Below are 16,506 nucleotides of genomic sequence, written 5' to 3' on the forward strand. Positions count from 1 at the left end.
ATTAACATTGTACATTTGATAAGTGTATATTAACAAAATCAGCTGTTGAAATAGGTAAAAAAAATCATATAAATTGCTTCAATTAGTTTATGTGCAACTGAGTAATTGTTAAATTTCAACACAGTCGTCATCATCATCATCATCTATGTCCTTGTCCCAATCCAATGAGAATGAGGTGGCTGATTTCATCAACTCTGTAAGTCCAGTGAGATCCTCTAGGTAGGTAGGATGATTAATTGTTTGAAGTATGAACTCTATTCCACGGTTTCGATATTCTGATACAACCTGAATGGTTGCAATTTTACAAAACAAAGCGGATTAAGAAGTGGATCAAGTTAAGTACTAAAATTATTTTAGCACACTATCAAACTTATGGCTCAGGTGTTCTAGGTACAACATGCAAAGCAACTGCTGGAAGCAATGGAAAATTGAAGCATAAAAAACTAACTAATTACAGAAGCATTATCAAATAACATAGATTCTATTCACCACTTAGACTTACTGTATGGCAACAGGCTGTGCAGCTGGAAGAGGAGTAACCTATAAGGGTCATTTGAGAAAACTGAGAAAGGGAACCACGAATCTGATGAGGTAAAATACCAAGAGGTTGCTCGGTAGCTCCAATGACACTGTTGTTAATATCACCTTCTGCAAATATCCTGAAAAAGTATACTCAAGATGTGAACTTCATGCTGGATAAAACAAAGCAAAGTAGGTGGAATTTCTTCTTTGGCTCTCTATTGCAATGCCTCAAAATTCTTGCACATAAAATTAATGTTTGCTCAATTACCCTTGAGGGTGATGCAAAATCCCTATCAAAAGTTCAACTGCAAGAGCTGAAGCAATAGGAGCCAGCCCCGGTCGGGTCACAGTACATTGCTGGTCCAACGTGCGGTTGGATGTTGACTGCAAAAAGCAACCATGAATTAGTTATATATGTCAAATTAGTTTGAATATCAAACATGACTCTGCATGTAAATTACATCCGTTGGTGCAACAACATCATTGCAGAAATAACAGCCCAATCTATGCTTTCCATCTGCATCATTTACGCAAAATTTGTGCATCTCGGCAGATGAAGAATTAGCAGTTTCAGCACTTAAGTCATGGGCATGACTGAACGGACCAGCTCCATGGCGCATAACCAAGAAACTATCAAACCCTAGTGCTGCAGTAATGGTAATCTGCAAATAGATAAATATTAAATATATAAGCATGTTAGTTGAAGATACCAATCAAACTACGGATGGGATAACAATCAGAATATATACTTCAGTCTAAAATGTTAATCACACGTTAGGCAGTGATATAATTAGTGACATATATGCCATTCATGAGAAAAAACTGACCAACCTTGTTAGTGTTGGCACAGAGAAGTGTTGGGAGCCATCGACTTTCCCTTGTATCTGTCAATAAAAAAACTGCATCATGAGCATCAATCAAATCGTGCAAGCGTCTACAATCTTCAAGCACACTATCCTGTTCCTGGCTATTTACTGGATGTCCAGGCATTGGTATAGCCATAACAATGCCTTCTGCTTCCTGAGAAAAAGAAAATGCAGTTATGTGAAAAATGTGATTATTGTTTGTAGCATGAAGTCAAGTCTTAGGGATCAATGATTTACCACAGCTGGAAATATCCGTTTGAGACTTTGAACTGCTGCTGTAGCTTTAAATTCACCACCATTAAGACAGTCTTCCAAAGTATAAAGAGACTGCCTCAATGGGTTAGACATAGACACCCTGCCATTGTCAACTAGAGTAATTTTTCGGACACCCCATGCCTGCAATAGCATAAGCTTTATCAATTAGCACAAAATGAAGAATTAAAATAATAATAATAATAATAATAGGACTTTCTCAGTACTCACCATAAGCATGCGTGCAACCTGGCATCCAAGTGTGCCTGCTCCAAGGAGAAGACATTTTACAGAAGATAAGGCACTCAAGTTTAGAGAAGGCAAAGCACGCCACCTCATAAGCTTTAAATTCAAATCTGCAGCGGATATGGCCAACCTGTAAAAAGTAAAAAAAAAAATTAAAAATGATAATACAAAATAATACAAATGCTAATGCTGACAAAGTAAGTAGCATTGTCGAAAAAACCATAGACTGGAGAGAATAATGCAGGCAAGAAACCTGGTTGGATCCATAGACTGTGCAAGGCTAATACACCTAGGTACTTTTTTCCCCTTATTAAGTTCCCATCCGACTGCATTAGGCACGGTGTCTTTCCATCCTATACAATTATTCCTTTCAAGTTAGAAACCCAATAAACTAAAACAGAGAGAGATATCAACAATATGACTGTTACACAATTAATACAGCTCTACCTTGTGGAGCTGTTATCGATGCTTCACCAACAAGGGACAACCCCATATCTGCAAAACCACGGTTCTCTCTGTAGCAGAAAAATTGAACAGACTTGAGATTCCACCTCAAAGAAATAAGTGCTAAGAAGTTGCGTAGAGGCCACCCAGGGTTATTTGGGAGATGACACGGGTCATAAAATCCAAAGAGGATCTGCCAATAGAATCTAGTAAATTTCATAAAAAGGCATTTCTAGTTTCACATCGAGTGAGTTGTGTTGTGCGACAATGAAAAAGAAATTTTACAAAAGACTGCATTTAATTATCATAACCAGAGTTAGAAGAGTAAGAGACCTTGAGAGCATCGCTCTGACAAGCTTCCCAGTCCTTCAGAAGCCTAACAGTAGCACGTGAGTTTGGATCTATAGTGACTAAAAAGAATGGGACATCTGCCACACCACACAATCTTTTTTATTACGTAAAGCATGCCGAGTTAAAAGGAAGCAACAGAACAGACAAATGGGATTACTTCCAGATGTTAGAGGAAATTTAGAGATTTATACCTGCTGTTGATTTCGAGCTCCGCCACTCATTACAGGCTGCAGAGAGGGACTCTGCCTGGCATTTCAGAATAAAACAATGTTAAAATCAATGAAAATAATGGTGATATAATTAAACAAACATGTGTTCATAATAATGAAACTCGGAGCACCTCTGCTACACTCAACCACTGAGAAGCTGGTCTTAGATTAACAACAGTTGCAGGAGGATCAAGCATCAAAGCAGGGAAAGCAAACCAGTAGAGAAAACTCCACTTTTTGAGGTCTGCAAAAGAAATAAGAAGGAATCTTGAAAGTACTGAACAGTCCTCCACAGCTTTTCCAGTTAGAATGTCATCCCAGATCTAATTCAACAACAAAAGGAAAAACATATGTGAGACTAATGGTTTTTAGTCAAAAGATTTTCATGTTCAACTATCTCGTCTTGTAATGTATATATGAATTGAATGGTTTTACCTTTCGTGCCTCTTCCTTCAACAGTTTATGCTTATCAAGTGCATGGAAGCTTTCCACAGTATTAGTGTTGTAAAGTATCCCTGGAACAGAACACCTGTTCCTGTTGCCACGGCTCGGTTCTGGCATTAATGATGCCTCACTTGATTCAGAAGGCAATGACTCAGCTAAAAGAGTTAAATGATTTGATACTAGAGAATGTGAACAAGGTGCATAAAAACCTGCAAATCAAGCCTGAGCATTTTAATATGAATGAAAGCCAATATAAAATGCACATAAATCTAATACGACATCGTTTTGAGCAGAATTTTGTAATTATAATTTATTTCAAGTTATTACGGTCTTTATAATTATAATTTTCTAATTTTTTTAATTATTAGAAGTAAATGCACATAACATAACTTATCAGTATCTGCATTAAACAAAAAATAGTGATTTTAAACCTTCAAAAATAGAATTATTCATTAACTAAAAAAAAGAAGTGAACATTAGATAGCTTTGAATTTTAGGATTCTTTCATAATTTTTTTCCTAAAAAGTAAAAACAAACTACAAAATTATATCTTTTTGATGTTGTTAACTTGCCCTTTCTCATAAAGCAAACAACTTGCTAAGAAAAAGTTAATAAAAGAATGTAAAGATTGAAGTAAAGATAAGAACCAATAATGGGTATTGGGGAATCATCAATGCCAAGCTTGTTGAGCTTCAAAGAAGACAATCTGTGCCAGAAACCTTCATCGACCGAGCTCTGCATCGGCGCGAATTGAAGCAAAGCTTCCTTCTTGTCGTGTCCCGACATGGTCGTTTGTTTCAAAGGGTAGATCTGGTTGTGTCACACACTTCAACAAGTTCCAAATGGATTAGGAATTTCAGCAGAACCCATCTTCATGGAGATTCAATCGGCTTCTTCAGTCAACAACATTTGTTTATGTGTTCGTGTTCTTGATCGTAATGGAAGAAGGAACTTGTCTTGAACGGGCCATATGGGCTTGATTTCATATGGGCCTATAATTATGTGGTCCAGCCCATCGAAATGTTCTGGCCCAGCTCAACACTTTTTTTATTTTATTTTATGAAAAAAATATTTATTCTTTTAAAGAATATAACTTTCAGTTATTTTAGATTATAACGATTGATTTTCGTCAATCAACGGTTAGAATTTATTGGGTCAAACTTATTAATTAATTAGTAATTCGCAATAAAACTCAATAAATCCTAATTGTTGATTAGCGAAAATCAATGGTAAGAATCTAAAATGACACAAAATTATATCCAGGACAAACATTTTTACCTTTTTTTATTTTAAGGACCACTCCTTCAATTAGGAAAATATTAATTAATTTTTTACTGAAATTTACTGAAATGAGTTATCATTATTTTTAAACTCTAAGATATATAAATTTTCCGACTATTTTAATGTATCTAACCATTTTCCTTAAACTTAACCACCTTCCTTTGAGCTCCGATTGTTAAATGTTAACCATCATTTTAATGCATTCCGGGGTTTTTATTTTTCAATAATCAATCAGAAGGTTGTTTTGCGCAGCAAAATGGGGCATGACCACAATATGAAATTCATAATCCAATTTGTATAGTCTGAAGCACAATCTTCCAATTTTTAAAACTATAGCAAATTCTCATATTCTCATTTTCTTTGTTTCTTGTTTTTGGAAAACATTCTCATTTTGAAAACACATTAACCAATAGTCTCAAATTCTAACTAGGTTCAATAATAAAAGTAAATTAAGTTAATTTTAATATCATAAGCAAAACATATTTACAGACGTTTAGTCTTTAAATCCAAAATCACACTTTTATAGTCAGGGTTTGAATCAAACCATAACTTGGTTCGAATTTCACTAAAATACTCGGTTTGATTCAACTTGTTGAACATACATAGTAGAAGGAAGTTAAGACTTAAATTAAAAGTATCCTACTTATTCATATTAACACCTATATAGTGAACAACAGACACGGATTCAGATAAGCTTTTTAAGTGTTTATTTATTGGAAAAAATGTTTGTCCTTTTAAATAACACAACTTATATCCTTTCACTCTCACAAAGAGATAAGATTCACACATTTATATTAAATAGAAGAACGTTCAATCAGAAACGCGACTGTGTGTGGCATTATGAGGACAAATAGGAACAAATGCCTTTTTGTTGAATGGGAAAAAAGTGTGTCATATCCTTTCACTCTCACGAAGAGGTGTAACCCACATCTTTAAAACTTTTTTCCCCTACTCTATCTCATGATTTATCTATTCTCTCGTTTAAAATGAAACAACTTTGTGTCCTTTAAAATGATACACATTTTTCCATATAGACAAAACTTTCCCAGTTACTTCAAGAATGGAATAAGGCTATGACAACTACAATATCCCAAACCCCCCATATCTAGAAGAAAGAAAGAAGAAAAATGGAGCAATTCAAACTAAAGCATACACCACAAAACACTCTTGCAAGGTAAAGAAAGACGGGACTATCAAAATTGCATTTGCAATTTACAACAAAGGCACTGAGAAGTAGCATCAGCATCATAAGATATATTCAGTTATCACAACTATCCCCCTACACCATCATTAACTATTTATTTGCGCCACTTGCAGACTCTGGTGGCGGTTGAACGATGTTTAGTTGGCCACCTTCTTTCTGAGCTAAAGTAACTGCTTTAATCTCATTGCAGTGGTTAATGAATTTGCTCACCTCCTGATTCAACCAAAAATTGAACCCTCATTAAAAATCACAATACTCAATAATTCAAATGACAAAAAAGATAAACATAGACAAAGGATACACAATAATTCACAGAATTATCTGTATTATATAAACGCCGAATCACAACCTATGTTATATACATGTACCAATTCACAGACTTAGATGCTACAAAAAAATTGCAAATAAAAATAGTTATCAATTCTGATTTCATCGTTTTAATGATCTTTGAGATAAAAATAGAACAATTATGAAAACCCAATAACAAGAAAGATAAAACCTTGTCCATACAATAACCATAATTTGTTGCTCAACATTCCCAGCATGAAGATGAATAGAAATATCCAATTCAGAACTGAAACACCCCAAAAGGGACAAAGCGAGTGAGAATTAGAGATAAACAAAGGTAACTTACACGATCAGCATCCATATCCTTTGTAACCTTGGATGGCTTCACGAATCTCTTTCCTGCGGGGAGAAAAAGAGTAACAAATTATTACAAAAGATCTTGAACTTGCTGAAAATTAAAAGTGGGGGAATGAACTACCTTTGCGAGTAAGAGGGACTTTCCCATGACGATTAAGAGGAATTGATTTCTTCTTCGCTTGACCCTTGAAAAGATTAGCCTTCTGCGTCATTTTCCTCTGCTTCTGCTTGCTAGGATTAGGGTTAGGGTTTTAGTTTATGTTTGAGTGTAGCTTTTTAGATTGGGAAATTTCTGATGCGGTTATTGGGCTCTCACAATAATTTGTTACATTCATGGCCCATAAACAATTGAAATAAAAACAGTGTAACTTCTTGGCCCAAATAAACACAAGAATTTGTGTTTTACTTGCTATTTTGTATTTTAAAATAAACTAAGATTGCTTTATTGGGATAGGATCAATTTATATTAATGCGAGTGTTACATCCCATCTTAATCATTCATTTCATTTACATCTAAATCTTAATTTGTTACTTAAATAAACTATTAGATATAAATAAAATAAACTGGGCCTAAGATTTTTTATCGTTACATAGATGTAATAGTGAAGTAGTGGTCAATTTTTTTATTTTTTGTGTGTGTTTTATTAAGGGGGTATATTGGATTGAGATTTTAGAGAATTTTAAAGGATTACTTTTGCACAAAAAAATATATTGGTATTCAATTATGATTTTAAAGGATTGAAAAAAAGTCATGACGTATTCGATTAGGATTTTAAAAGATTATTTTAGAGTCTGTCCAAATCCGTTGGTATTCAATCAAGATTTTAAACAAAGGAAAAATAATCTTGTGGTATTCAAAAATATTACAATTTTAATGAATTTTCTATTGGTGTGAATTTCGTGAGACTTTTTAGTGAGAAATATAAATAGTCTCACAATCTCACCATAACCCCTAGGATTTCTTGAGATTTTTTTTATTGCAGTGTCTTCTTCTTCCTTTGGTGGGTCGACCTGCTCTAAACCGAGTTCCACCATTGAAGCTTCGTCAGAACTCAAAAACAACAAATTTTTGAGTGATTTTCATAAAAAAAAAAAAAACAACCCAAAAACAACAACCCAACAAGAAATTCATCTCAAAACAGTAGATTTTGGAGCAATTTTTTTAGAATTTTTTAAAGTTTAAAAATAATTTTTTAAGCTATTGGTCTTGATTTGTCTTGGTACGAAAATGTGTGATTTTTGTGTTAAAAACAACATAAAACAGTGGAAAAACAACGGAGGAACAAAAACCCCTCAAATCAATTTTTATTTTATATCAATGAAACAATATTGATTTAAAGAAAGATTGAAACTTTCATAATATGAACTCTATGTTTCATAATAATACATTCATGAACGAAATTTCTTCATTATAAGAAATGATTTCAAACAATTTTTGTGTCAATAGATCACTAAAAACTTATTTTTCTTAACCCCCAAAGCAATTTAATGTATCGATTGAAATAATTTGAGAAATTTTCTAAAATTTCATATAATAAAACCTATAAATACAGATTCGAAATTTTCTTGAAATACTTAATAAAAACATGCATATGATATATGGTTAGAAAACTCTCATCACGTATAACAAAAACCCTAAGGTTTGCAATATCAATTGCAGAAAATTTCAAACTAAAATTTATCATAAATTTTACTAATTGAGAAAATTATATTACGTTGTACTTTTTTTTATTAATATCAATGCATTTCTTTGTTAACATTTTTTATTGACTCTTGTAATTCTGAATGTTTGTTAAAAATTCATATGATTTTTTAAATCTTATAAATTCATATTGTCCTTTCAAATCTTATAAATTCTATTAAAATGCTTTAAAATCCAATCTTATGAAATCTTAATTGTAAAAAAAAGTATTTTAAAAAAGTCTTAAAGTCTCAAAATCTTAATCCAATACACCCCTTAATATTCATTTCATTTACATCTAAATCTTAATTTATTACTTAAATAAACTATTAGATATAAATAAAATAAACTGGGCCTAAGATTTTTTATCGTTACATAAATGTAATAGGTGAAGTAGTGGTCAATTTTTTTTATTTTTGTCTGTGTGTTTTATTACAGGTTAAAACTCCTAAAACTTCAAAGGTAAAACTAAAATAAAAAATTGAGTTTGTTTGTTTTACTATTTTTATAATTAAGATATATGTTAAACTGACAACTTGCCTTATATTCATGGGTAAAGTGTGTGTCATTTTAAAGGATATAAAAGTTGTGTCATTTTAAAAAAGAGAAAGACATAAATAAAGGAGGAGAGAGAGTTGACAAAAAAATAAAGATGTGAGTCTCATCTCTTTATGAGAATAAAATGATATAAATTGTGTCATTTAAAAGAATAAACATTTTTCCCTGCATTCATTCATCTTAGGTACTCCTCCAACTTATATAAATACTCGCTTGTTAGAATCCAAACGCAACCCAACAACTTTCCTTGCAGTGAGACCCACAAGAACCCCATAATACAATAACCAAATCATGGCAAGCACCGGAAGCTTCATAGCCATTTTGGTCTGACTCTTGATTATTGGGATCGATGTGGTGTCAGGAATCCCCACAGCACTCTTGATTATTGAGGATTAGGCACTATTTCTACATAAAGCACAGCAATAAGTTAACAGTAACATGTTCAGAAATGAGAATAATGCTGTCTCCAAGCGGTGTTATCAAAGGCTTTTGTGCCTTGGTCATCCTGTTCGTGCCTGGCTTTGGCAAGACAAATCTATCACTATATACCCAAGCAGTATCGATTGTCCTGCAGTTGCTAGTTCACCTGCTCCTTCCCTAAAATAACAAAAAATAATTTACATTCAATATAAGTGCATACCACATTGCCAATTTCCTCATCGCAAACATTTGAGTATAGCAGAATGGAAAGCTGTGAACCTATGATATTTTCATTTTCTGTACCAAGAGCTAGTTCCAAAGTAGCAGAAATATTTTGATAGATACATCACAAGAAGCCATAAAGAACATAATTTAAAAAAAGAAAAGAAAAATATAAGGTGTTGAGGTACCTGGGATGTACTTGTCCCAATTGCAAATAACTGTGTCCCATTTATGCTGAGATTAGACAAATCTGACCTGTGAGTAATTGACTATTCAAGTTTCTTTGCATAAATATAATAAACATCTGCTTTTAATTTTACCAATAATCTCTACAAGAACATACACCCTCTTTAAATCTGTGAAATCTTGCTCGATCCCGCACAATAATCTCCCTATTGTAAATATTTGATATTATTTTAATCACAGCATGACAATCCACGCATATTCTAAGGTTCTTTATAACTTGAATCGGTGTCCCGTCAACTGTACTAATTAAACCATATGCCACGGCCAACTTCTCACTGTGATAATTTAAAGCATTTTCTTTGTCCTCCTCCCCTATATCATGCAACACAAGATTGGTCTCAGCTATATATCCATAGGCTTTAATCCTAAACATGATCTCGTCCAGCTTTGCATAGATCTCTTTAGAATTCGGATGACCCTGGTCACCATTTATAAACTTGTGTATCCTACAATCTATTTCCGTGTAACTAAATCCTGGCACCTTCTTCACGTCCCTATTTTTCATGGCCTGCCTCACCTTCCCTACATCATGCCATCTCTGTTGAGCTGCATAAACGTTTGATAACAAGACAAAATCCCCACAACTGTAAGATCCCATCTCCACCAGCATCCTTGACGCCATCTCTGCCATTTCCACATTTCCATAAGTCTTGCTAGCCCCAAGCAAACTCTGCCAAAGTACTACATCAGGCAACATAGGCATGGAGTTTATAATATTATATGCCTCTTTGAGCCTTCCTGCTCGACCCAACAAATCAACCACACTCCCATAATGCTTGACATTAGGTTTCACCCCAGACCCCTTCATTAAATCAAACAATCTAACCCCTTCTTCAACCAACCCAGCATGATTGCACGCACATAACGCAGCAAGATATGATACCGCATCCGGATGCATTCCATCAAGAACCATTTGATCCAAAAGATCAAGTGCCTTATATCCATCACCATTCATTGCAAACGCCATGATCATTGTATTCCACGTGATGAGACTTTTCCTGCAACTCATGCTGTCAAATACTGAATAAGCTTTATCAACAAACCCACATTTTGCATACATATCAATAACCGCATTACAAACAATGACATTCATGTCTAGCTTCTCATCCACTACATACCCATGAATAATCTCTCCCTGTTTCAAAGCACCCAATTGAGAACAAGCCGAGAGCGCACCAAGAACAGTAACATCATTAGGCCTCCATCCCTCTTCCTTCATTCTGTTAAACAAAGCTATAGCTTCATTGGGTCGACTCCCTTGTGCCAACCCAGAAATCATGGCATTCCACGAAGCGATATCTCGCTTACGCATATCATCAAACACCTTCTGTGCCGCATCAATATCACCAGTTTTAGCATACACATCCAACAACGTAGTGAGCAACAAGGTATCAGCTTCGAACCCAAAACGGAGAAGCTGAGAATGTATCAGGGTGGCTTCACAGAAAGCCAAGGCACGCGCGCATGCCTTGAGGGCGAAGGAGCATGTCAAAGCGTCCACCTTTTGGTGGCTACGTAACACGTTGCGGTACCATGACATGGCTTGGATTGGTTTGGAGCTTTGGGCAAGGCCTCGAAGAATGGCGTTCCAGTCGTTGGTGGATGGTGTTTGGATTCGCCGGAAAATTTCGCCGGCAAAGGAGAGGTCGCCGGCGGGGGAGATAGCGCAGAGCTCGAGGAGCTTGGTGCGGGAAGGGTGAAATTGGAATTTACCAGTGATTATAAGATGGGCTTGAAGCTGCTTCATGTGAATTAGAGAGTTGCATTTTTGCAACAATGAATCCAGCTGAATCTGAATTTGTGAGGCCATTCTATGAACTAAAGCTGAAACCAAATCTTACTTCAAAAATATATGTATATACATTCTTTCGTGATTTTACATAATCTCTTGTCTTCTTCCACTAACATTGTTACATCTCTAATCCAAATTATAATAGATTTTAAAAAATTACAATTAAATGGTGTCTAGGTTAATTTACACACACCTCAACTGATTCATAAAAATGTAACTATTTGTTTTGTGTGTGAAGGGTTTTTAAATAATTTAAAAACAATATTTGATGACAAATTTGGGGAAGGACAATGTAACAATCAAGTTGTGTTACTACCATATTACTACCAATCAATCTCACCGTTAGATCGATTATGTAAATCCAACGATTATATTTATGATTTCCCGTATTTAATGTTTTTACCTTAAATTTGAAAAATCATGACCATACAAAGATAGAAATAAATATAACCGTTGGATCAATATAATCAATCTAACGATGAAATTGATTGGTAGTGATATGATAGTAACACAACTTGATTGTTACAGTATCCTTCCCCGACAAATTTTAGGTGAAAACACACAAATTTAGGAGTAATAAGTATTTGATGCGACATTACACAAATATATGATAATTTTAATGGAGTTTATATTTTTGGGAGAGAATATTATACCTATTATTATTTTAACCTTATTATTTTTATTATTTATTTGATTACTTTTGGTTCAATTTAAAATCAACACAATTTAAGTAAGATTAGACACTTACAGAGTTAGGGTCAAATAGACCCTCCAACCTCTTTAAAAATTTCTGAAAGGAATTACAAAATGCACACCAACAAAATTCTCACGTCCACCGGTTAACCAATTAATGATGATGTTGCTTGCAAATATGACTAATGGAAGAGGAAAAAAATGAAGCAACAGATATTAGAGAACTAAGAATTATTTTTTATTCAATTTAATTTCAGAAGACAATACACATATACAAGAACAATCAAGAGGCACTGCCACACTTGTCTAACAAAAATGTGACTCGACTTTATCACATGATGGCAGCTTTCAGCTAGCTATGACAGATAGATCTTATACCGTCACTGGCCACCGTATATATATGGTGATAATTGAAGACTCATGGTGGTTGCTGACCTTTGTTCTTTCTCATTGTACAATTACGCTGCCAGGTGGAATAAAAAATACAACATACAAGGAAAAAAATTGAATCACCAACAATACGCAGACAAGATTTGACCCCATTGATCCCATGACAATATCTTACAATTGAAAAATCATTGTGCCTAATCACGTATCTTCTGGACTCCAACCCAGCGTGCATAATCCACCCACCTGTTCACAGAAGATATATGTAAGGAATAATGAACAATTCAAGAACAAGCAAATATAGTAAATTATTTTAAGACATATATCAGGTTAAACCGAGAATCTTACAATAGTGAGCCCAAGAAGGTGTTTCCAGTTCTAACAATAAAGCAAAGTGCACTTAGCATAAGCTTGTGCTGGTGTAGCAAAGGTTCTAGAATCCGTTGCTCAATAATTCCAGCAAGCACTTGGTACCTGGTAGAGAGGAAACACAATGTTTCTTATAGATTATGCTTATATGTGCAAAGAAGAATTCATAATTATTTATTGTTAGGATGCATCATTGAGGTTGCAAACCCCAATTAATCTCTAGGCATTGTAAAAAAGTTGCCTTTTTTTTATAGTTAAGCACCTGTATACAGTATTAGTAATTATCTAGGTCACTGAATTCTGGGCATGGATTAATCATGGTCAGAGGACTCTAAAGGCTCCCTCGTTTAATCCAAGAGAATTGTTTCACTACAGTAGTTTTATTTATAAAAAAAGAAAATACCTTAAGTTACTTGATACTGCCATGTAAACCCCATAGGCAACACTAGTTGATAATACTGGTACATCCTCAGCCTCAGCAGCAAAAGTTTTATCAACAACTTTTCGTGCATTGATCAATGCATTTGTTACACCTGTACCAATCTGAAAATGCAATGCAATCAGTCACCCCACTAATGCATATACTACAGGTCTGCAATTATACGCCAATCACACGGTGAGATAGATCCTGAGACAGTGACTTGATCTTATGCCTCACATTATAGTTCAGAAGAAGATATGGTAAAAATATTTTTCAACCTATAAGAAAACTGTATACCTGTATGCCTCGTGGACAATATTTCCCAACGGAACAAATGTCACCTGACCTCAAAGGAGGGTTCTCCACAGTAAGATATAATATCTAGTTTATGTTCTCTAATCAATTTGATGATGTATCTATTCTAAACTATTTCCTTTTTATTATTCTTATTTTCCATATCTTCAAATAAACTATGCGTGATTTAGTTTCGTAACGTGTCCGATTCTATACTCTTGATTACAGCACCCTACATTAGTAAGCATTGGGAACTCTAGAGAAACAGCAAGTCAATTTCCAAAGAAATGACAATATTCATTATCTCCAATATCCATCAAAAGCAGAGTCTAAATCTAATTATCAAAGCAATGAACATGACCCAATGAATTCAATCTTTTCATTTTATTAAAAAAACCAAGATCATAATAATAGTGTTATATAGTCGTGAAAATTGCAAAATTCCTGTCACATTATAAATTCTTTTGTTTTGAAGATCATAATAATAGTGGACAAAAACAACAGAATGACATTTATAGGGATCAGGAGTAAGTCAAGTGGCAGAAATATTTTATACAAAATTCACCAAAAACTAGAAGAAGCTAAAATATTTATTAGTAAGCATATGAGATGTTAAATTACCAGCGATGCACCAGTCCCAACCACAAAGAGCTTTGCTCCATTTCGCTGCATAAAAGACGGAGATGTTAAAAACCCTCATGAGTGACAAGATAACTGTTTGAGTTTCTTAGGATCCAACACATACCACTATAGCACCTATTCTTTGAATAAGTGTATAAGAGGTTCCAGCCAAAGCCACCTGCAGAATGTTGATAAAGAGAAATCTAATGTCCAATGAATGTATATTTAAACATAATTATAATATTTATATTTTAAAAAAAAAAAAACGATGAAAAGTGATTTAAAAAGTGCTAACCTGAAAAGCATTTTCAGGGCAGCCATAGAAGAATTTAGCAATAGTTCCAGCACTAACAGCAAGCGGAGGTCGGAGAGAAACTGTAGGAGCAGGAAGCCAAACAAGCATAAAATCTGCTACAATGGCCATTACCTGTTAATAATTATATAAAATAAATGAAATAAAATTAGACTATCCCTAATTTATTGTGCAAAGAAACAAGATAAACTGAGTTTTTCCGATACTTAAGTTGAGTGTTTGTAGCAAAGATGATTAATTACAAAAAGGGGAAATGTGATACAGTAAACAGCTTCTGGGAATGGAAGGGACACACAATTTCAACTCCAAACATAAATAACCGAAAAGATATCTTGTTGACAGGCATACCACATCAGCACAAACAAAATCAAGTTCCTTAGTAAAATTTTCTTTGCGCTTCTCCAACTCCGCAGCAGTCTGAAAAAGCAAACACGAAATGCATTACAAATGGATGATATATATGATAGATCATAGATGCTTAACTCAAATTGTCAAATACTTAAAAAATACTAACAGACTATCAAAAAAATAACCAGAAGCTTCCTACTCTGACACAAGAATTAGTTGACTACGAAAATTATTGATCTGCTAGATAACGGGTAAGCATTGTACCAGAGACTATGGTTGTTAAATATTATTTTGCTTTGCCATCCTCGTCTGAGAGCCATTAGATCAAAAAATATCAACGATTCTGATTTGCATGTGACACCATTGAACAAAAGAATAAAAAAAAATTGAATTAATTAACTTAATTCTGCCCCTAAGTAAATAAGTCTATTCAACTAAATGAAGCGCCATCATCAAATAAAAAGATGGATTAAAAACCTGCAAGGAACAAGCTAAAATAGACCCACATTATCCTCATTATAAAAGACCGGTGAATTTACATTTACCCAAAAAAAGCCTCGGTTTGGTGGTTGACCATTATCATAAACTTCGGCTAAAAAACCCGATCATTAGCCATGTTTAGAAATAAAATTGGAGGAGTAAGAATAATTTATGTTAGAAGATTAGGTACAAAAGCCTAAATGTGAAAACCAACGTTATTCTAAAAATTATTTTAGAGTGATCAAGTCGCTTTTTCTTCTAAAAGCATAATTTATGACCAACGGTTATCCTGGGAAATTACGAATACTCACTCAATCGGATTAAAACACATTCAAGAAAATGCGATTGTTTGGTCCAACATCTTAGTAGAATTAACATGAAACACAAATGCTGATAATTAGCGGAATCTAGCAACAAGGAACCTTTGTAAAGACCCCAACACCGCACTCTATGGCAACCTTTGCCAGGAACAAATCATCCGCCAGCAACCTCTCCTTAAACCCTCCGAAATTAAGCAACCACCGGAACACAGCCGATTTTTCCAGCTCGAAGAACCTCCGCACTATCGAACCCGGCACTCTCCCCGCCTTAACCGCCGCCGCTAAATCCGCCGGAAGATTCTCCAGCGTCCTGCCTGTCTCCGCCAGGACCAGCAGCGCCTCCTCTCTGTTGCGATCCCTGTCCTCAGCTTCACCACCGTCGCCTCCTCCTCCGCCACCGCCGCCTCCTCCCCCTCCCTCTCCGCCGCCGCTCCCGGCTGCAAAAATGGCGGTTGACGGAGAGCGGAGGAAATGAATTGGTGTGAAAACATGAGTAGAGGAAGTGAAGAGGTTGGAAGAAGAATGACCACGGCGAGATACGATGGTGAAGGTGAACCTTGGTAGTGGCAGAGAAGAGTAATGGTTTTGGATGGGGAGAGAGAAAGAGCGTGCAGAGATGTTGGAGAAGGAAGCCATGGCCATTCTAGAGAGAGAGAGAGAGAGTCTAGAGAGAGAGAGAAACAGTGTGTGTTGTGTTGTGTTGTGTCAGTTGAAGGTAAGAGTTAGGTGGTGGAGTGGAAAGGAGGGAAGTAGATGGCATGAACATATGATGATGATTACCAGACACTACTTGTCACTCACTCACTGTGCCGTATACACCAAGCGCTTCCCTTGTAATAAAAAATAAATCAATTATTAATGATAATTTATTTGGTAA

At 34.9% G+C, this 16,506-nt stretch overlaps 4 protein-coding genes across 5 annotated transcripts; all 4 read right to left on the minus strand.

Annotated features, from left to right (window-relative positions):
* Positions 1 to 4,240, minus strand: LOC133298072 (ubiquitin-like modifier-activating enzyme atg7). 2 transcript variants are annotated; one of them, XM_061497311.1, is made up of 14 exons: positions 3,982 to 4,240; positions 3,326 to 3,543; positions 3,022 to 3,213; positions 2,873 to 2,927; positions 2,664 to 2,758; positions 2,334 to 2,523; positions 2,140 to 2,239; positions 1,872 to 2,016; positions 1,626 to 1,784; positions 1,354 to 1,542; positions 984 to 1,184; positions 791 to 906; positions 503 to 659; positions 1 to 285 (listed from the first exon to the last, which is right to left on the minus strand). In XM_061497311.1, exons 1-14 carry the CDS (start codon positions 4,118 to 4,120, stop codon positions 109 to 111), a joined length of 2,133 nt encoding a protein of 710 aa, XP_061353295.1. In that variant the 5' UTR covers positions 4,121 to 4,240; the 3' UTR covers positions 1 to 108. The 2 variants fall into 2 exon arrangements, with proteins under 2 accessions (XP_061353295.1, XP_061353301.1); XM_061497317.1 differs by having other exon boundaries at positions 2,140 to 2,228; positions 2,320 to 2,523.
* Positions 4,241 to 5,588: 1,348 nt separating this feature from the next.
* Positions 5,589 to 6,736, minus strand: LOC133298548 (uncharacterized). Its single transcript, XM_061497863.1, has 3 exons — positions 6,586 to 6,736; positions 6,454 to 6,506; positions 5,589 to 6,032 (listed from the first exon to the last, which is right to left on the minus strand). Exons 1-3 carry the CDS (start codon positions 6,674 to 6,676, stop codon positions 5,910 to 5,912), a joined length of 267 nt encoding a protein of 88 aa, XP_061353847.1. The 5' UTR covers positions 6,677 to 6,736; the 3' UTR covers positions 5,589 to 5,909.
* A 2,206-nt stretch (positions 6,737 to 8,942) lies between these two features.
* On the minus strand, positions 8,943 to 11,401 carry LOC133297782 (pentatricopeptide repeat-containing protein At1g34160). The gene is made up of 2 exons (XM_061496980.1): positions 9,534 to 11,401; positions 8,943 to 9,300 (listed from the first exon to the last, which is right to left on the minus strand). Exon 1 carries the CDS (start codon positions 11,399 to 11,401, stop codon positions 9,662 to 9,664), a length of 1,740 nt encoding a protein of 579 aa, XP_061352964.1. The 3' UTR covers positions 8,943 to 9,300; positions 9,534 to 9,661.
* Positions 11,402 to 12,299: 898 nt separating this feature from the next.
* LOC133297878 (protein RETICULATA-RELATED 4, chloroplastic-like) lies at positions 12,300 to 16,420 on the minus strand. Its single transcript, XM_061497110.1, has 8 exons — positions 15,732 to 16,420; positions 14,830 to 14,898; positions 14,464 to 14,595; positions 14,293 to 14,346; positions 14,169 to 14,213; positions 13,236 to 13,375; positions 12,812 to 12,937; positions 12,300 to 12,709 (listed from the first exon to the last, which is right to left on the minus strand). The coding sequence occupies exons 1-8, from the start codon at positions 16,269 to 16,271 to the stop codon at positions 12,661 to 12,663; spliced, it is 1,155 nt and encodes a 384-aa protein (XP_061353094.1). The 5' UTR covers positions 16,272 to 16,420; the 3' UTR covers positions 12,300 to 12,660.
* Between the last annotated feature and the right edge of the window lie 86 nt (positions 16,421 to 16,506).

This window comes from Gastrolobium bilobum, unplaced genomic scaffold (assembly GCF_033153095.1).
Source record: "Gastrolobium bilobum isolate Gb01-03AN ecotype WA unplaced genomic scaffold, APGP_CSIRO_Gbil_v1 utg3870, whole genome shotgun sequence".
NCBI lineage: Eukaryota > Viridiplantae > Streptophyta > Magnoliopsida > Fabales > Fabaceae > Gastrolobium > Gastrolobium bilobum.

Excerpts from the sequence above, each read along its gene's own strand:
- LOC133297878 (XM_061497110.1), bottom strand. The coding sequence starts at position 16,271 with ATGGCCATGGCTTCCTTCTCCAACATCTCTGCACGCTCTTTCTCTCTC. Across the intron at positions 14,214-14,292 it reads AAAGAATAGGTGCTATAGTG|CGAAATGGAGCAAAGCTCTT; the intron begins GTATGTGTTGGA and ends TCTTTTATGCAG. Across the intron at positions 12,710-12,811 it reads ACCTTCTTGGGCTCACTATT|GTGGGTGGATTATGCACGCT; the intron begins GTAAGATTCTCG and ends TTCTGTGAACAG.
- LOC133297782 (XM_061496980.1), bottom strand. The coding sequence starts at position 11,401 with ATGGCCTCACAAATTCAGATTCAGCTGGATTCATTGTTGCAAAAATGC.
- LOC133298072 (XM_061497317.1), bottom strand. The coding sequence starts at position 4,120 with ATGTCGGGACACGACAAGAAGGAAGCTTTGCTTCAATTCGCGCCGATG. Across the intron at positions 3,214-3,325 it reads TGAAGGAAGAGGCACGAAAG|ATCTGGGATGACATTCTAAC; the intron begins GTAAAACCATTC and ends TTGTTGAATTAG. Across the intron at positions 286-502 it reads GCACAGCCTGTTGCCATACA|GTTGTATCAGAATATCGAAA; the intron begins GTAAGTCTAAGT and ends GCAACCATTCAG.
- LOC133298548 (XM_061497863.1), bottom strand. The coding sequence starts at position 6,676 with ATGACGCAGAAGGCTAATCTTTTCAAGGGTCAAGCGAAGAAGAAATCA. Across the intron at positions 6,507-6,585 it reads AGTCCCTCTTACTCGCAAAG|GAAAGAGATTCGTGAAGCCA; the intron begins GTAGTTCATTCC and ends TTCTCCCCGCAG. Across the intron at positions 6,033-6,453 it reads AGGATATGGATGCTGATCGT|GAGGTGAGCAAATTCATTAA; the intron begins GTAAGTTACCTT and ends TGGTTGAATCAG.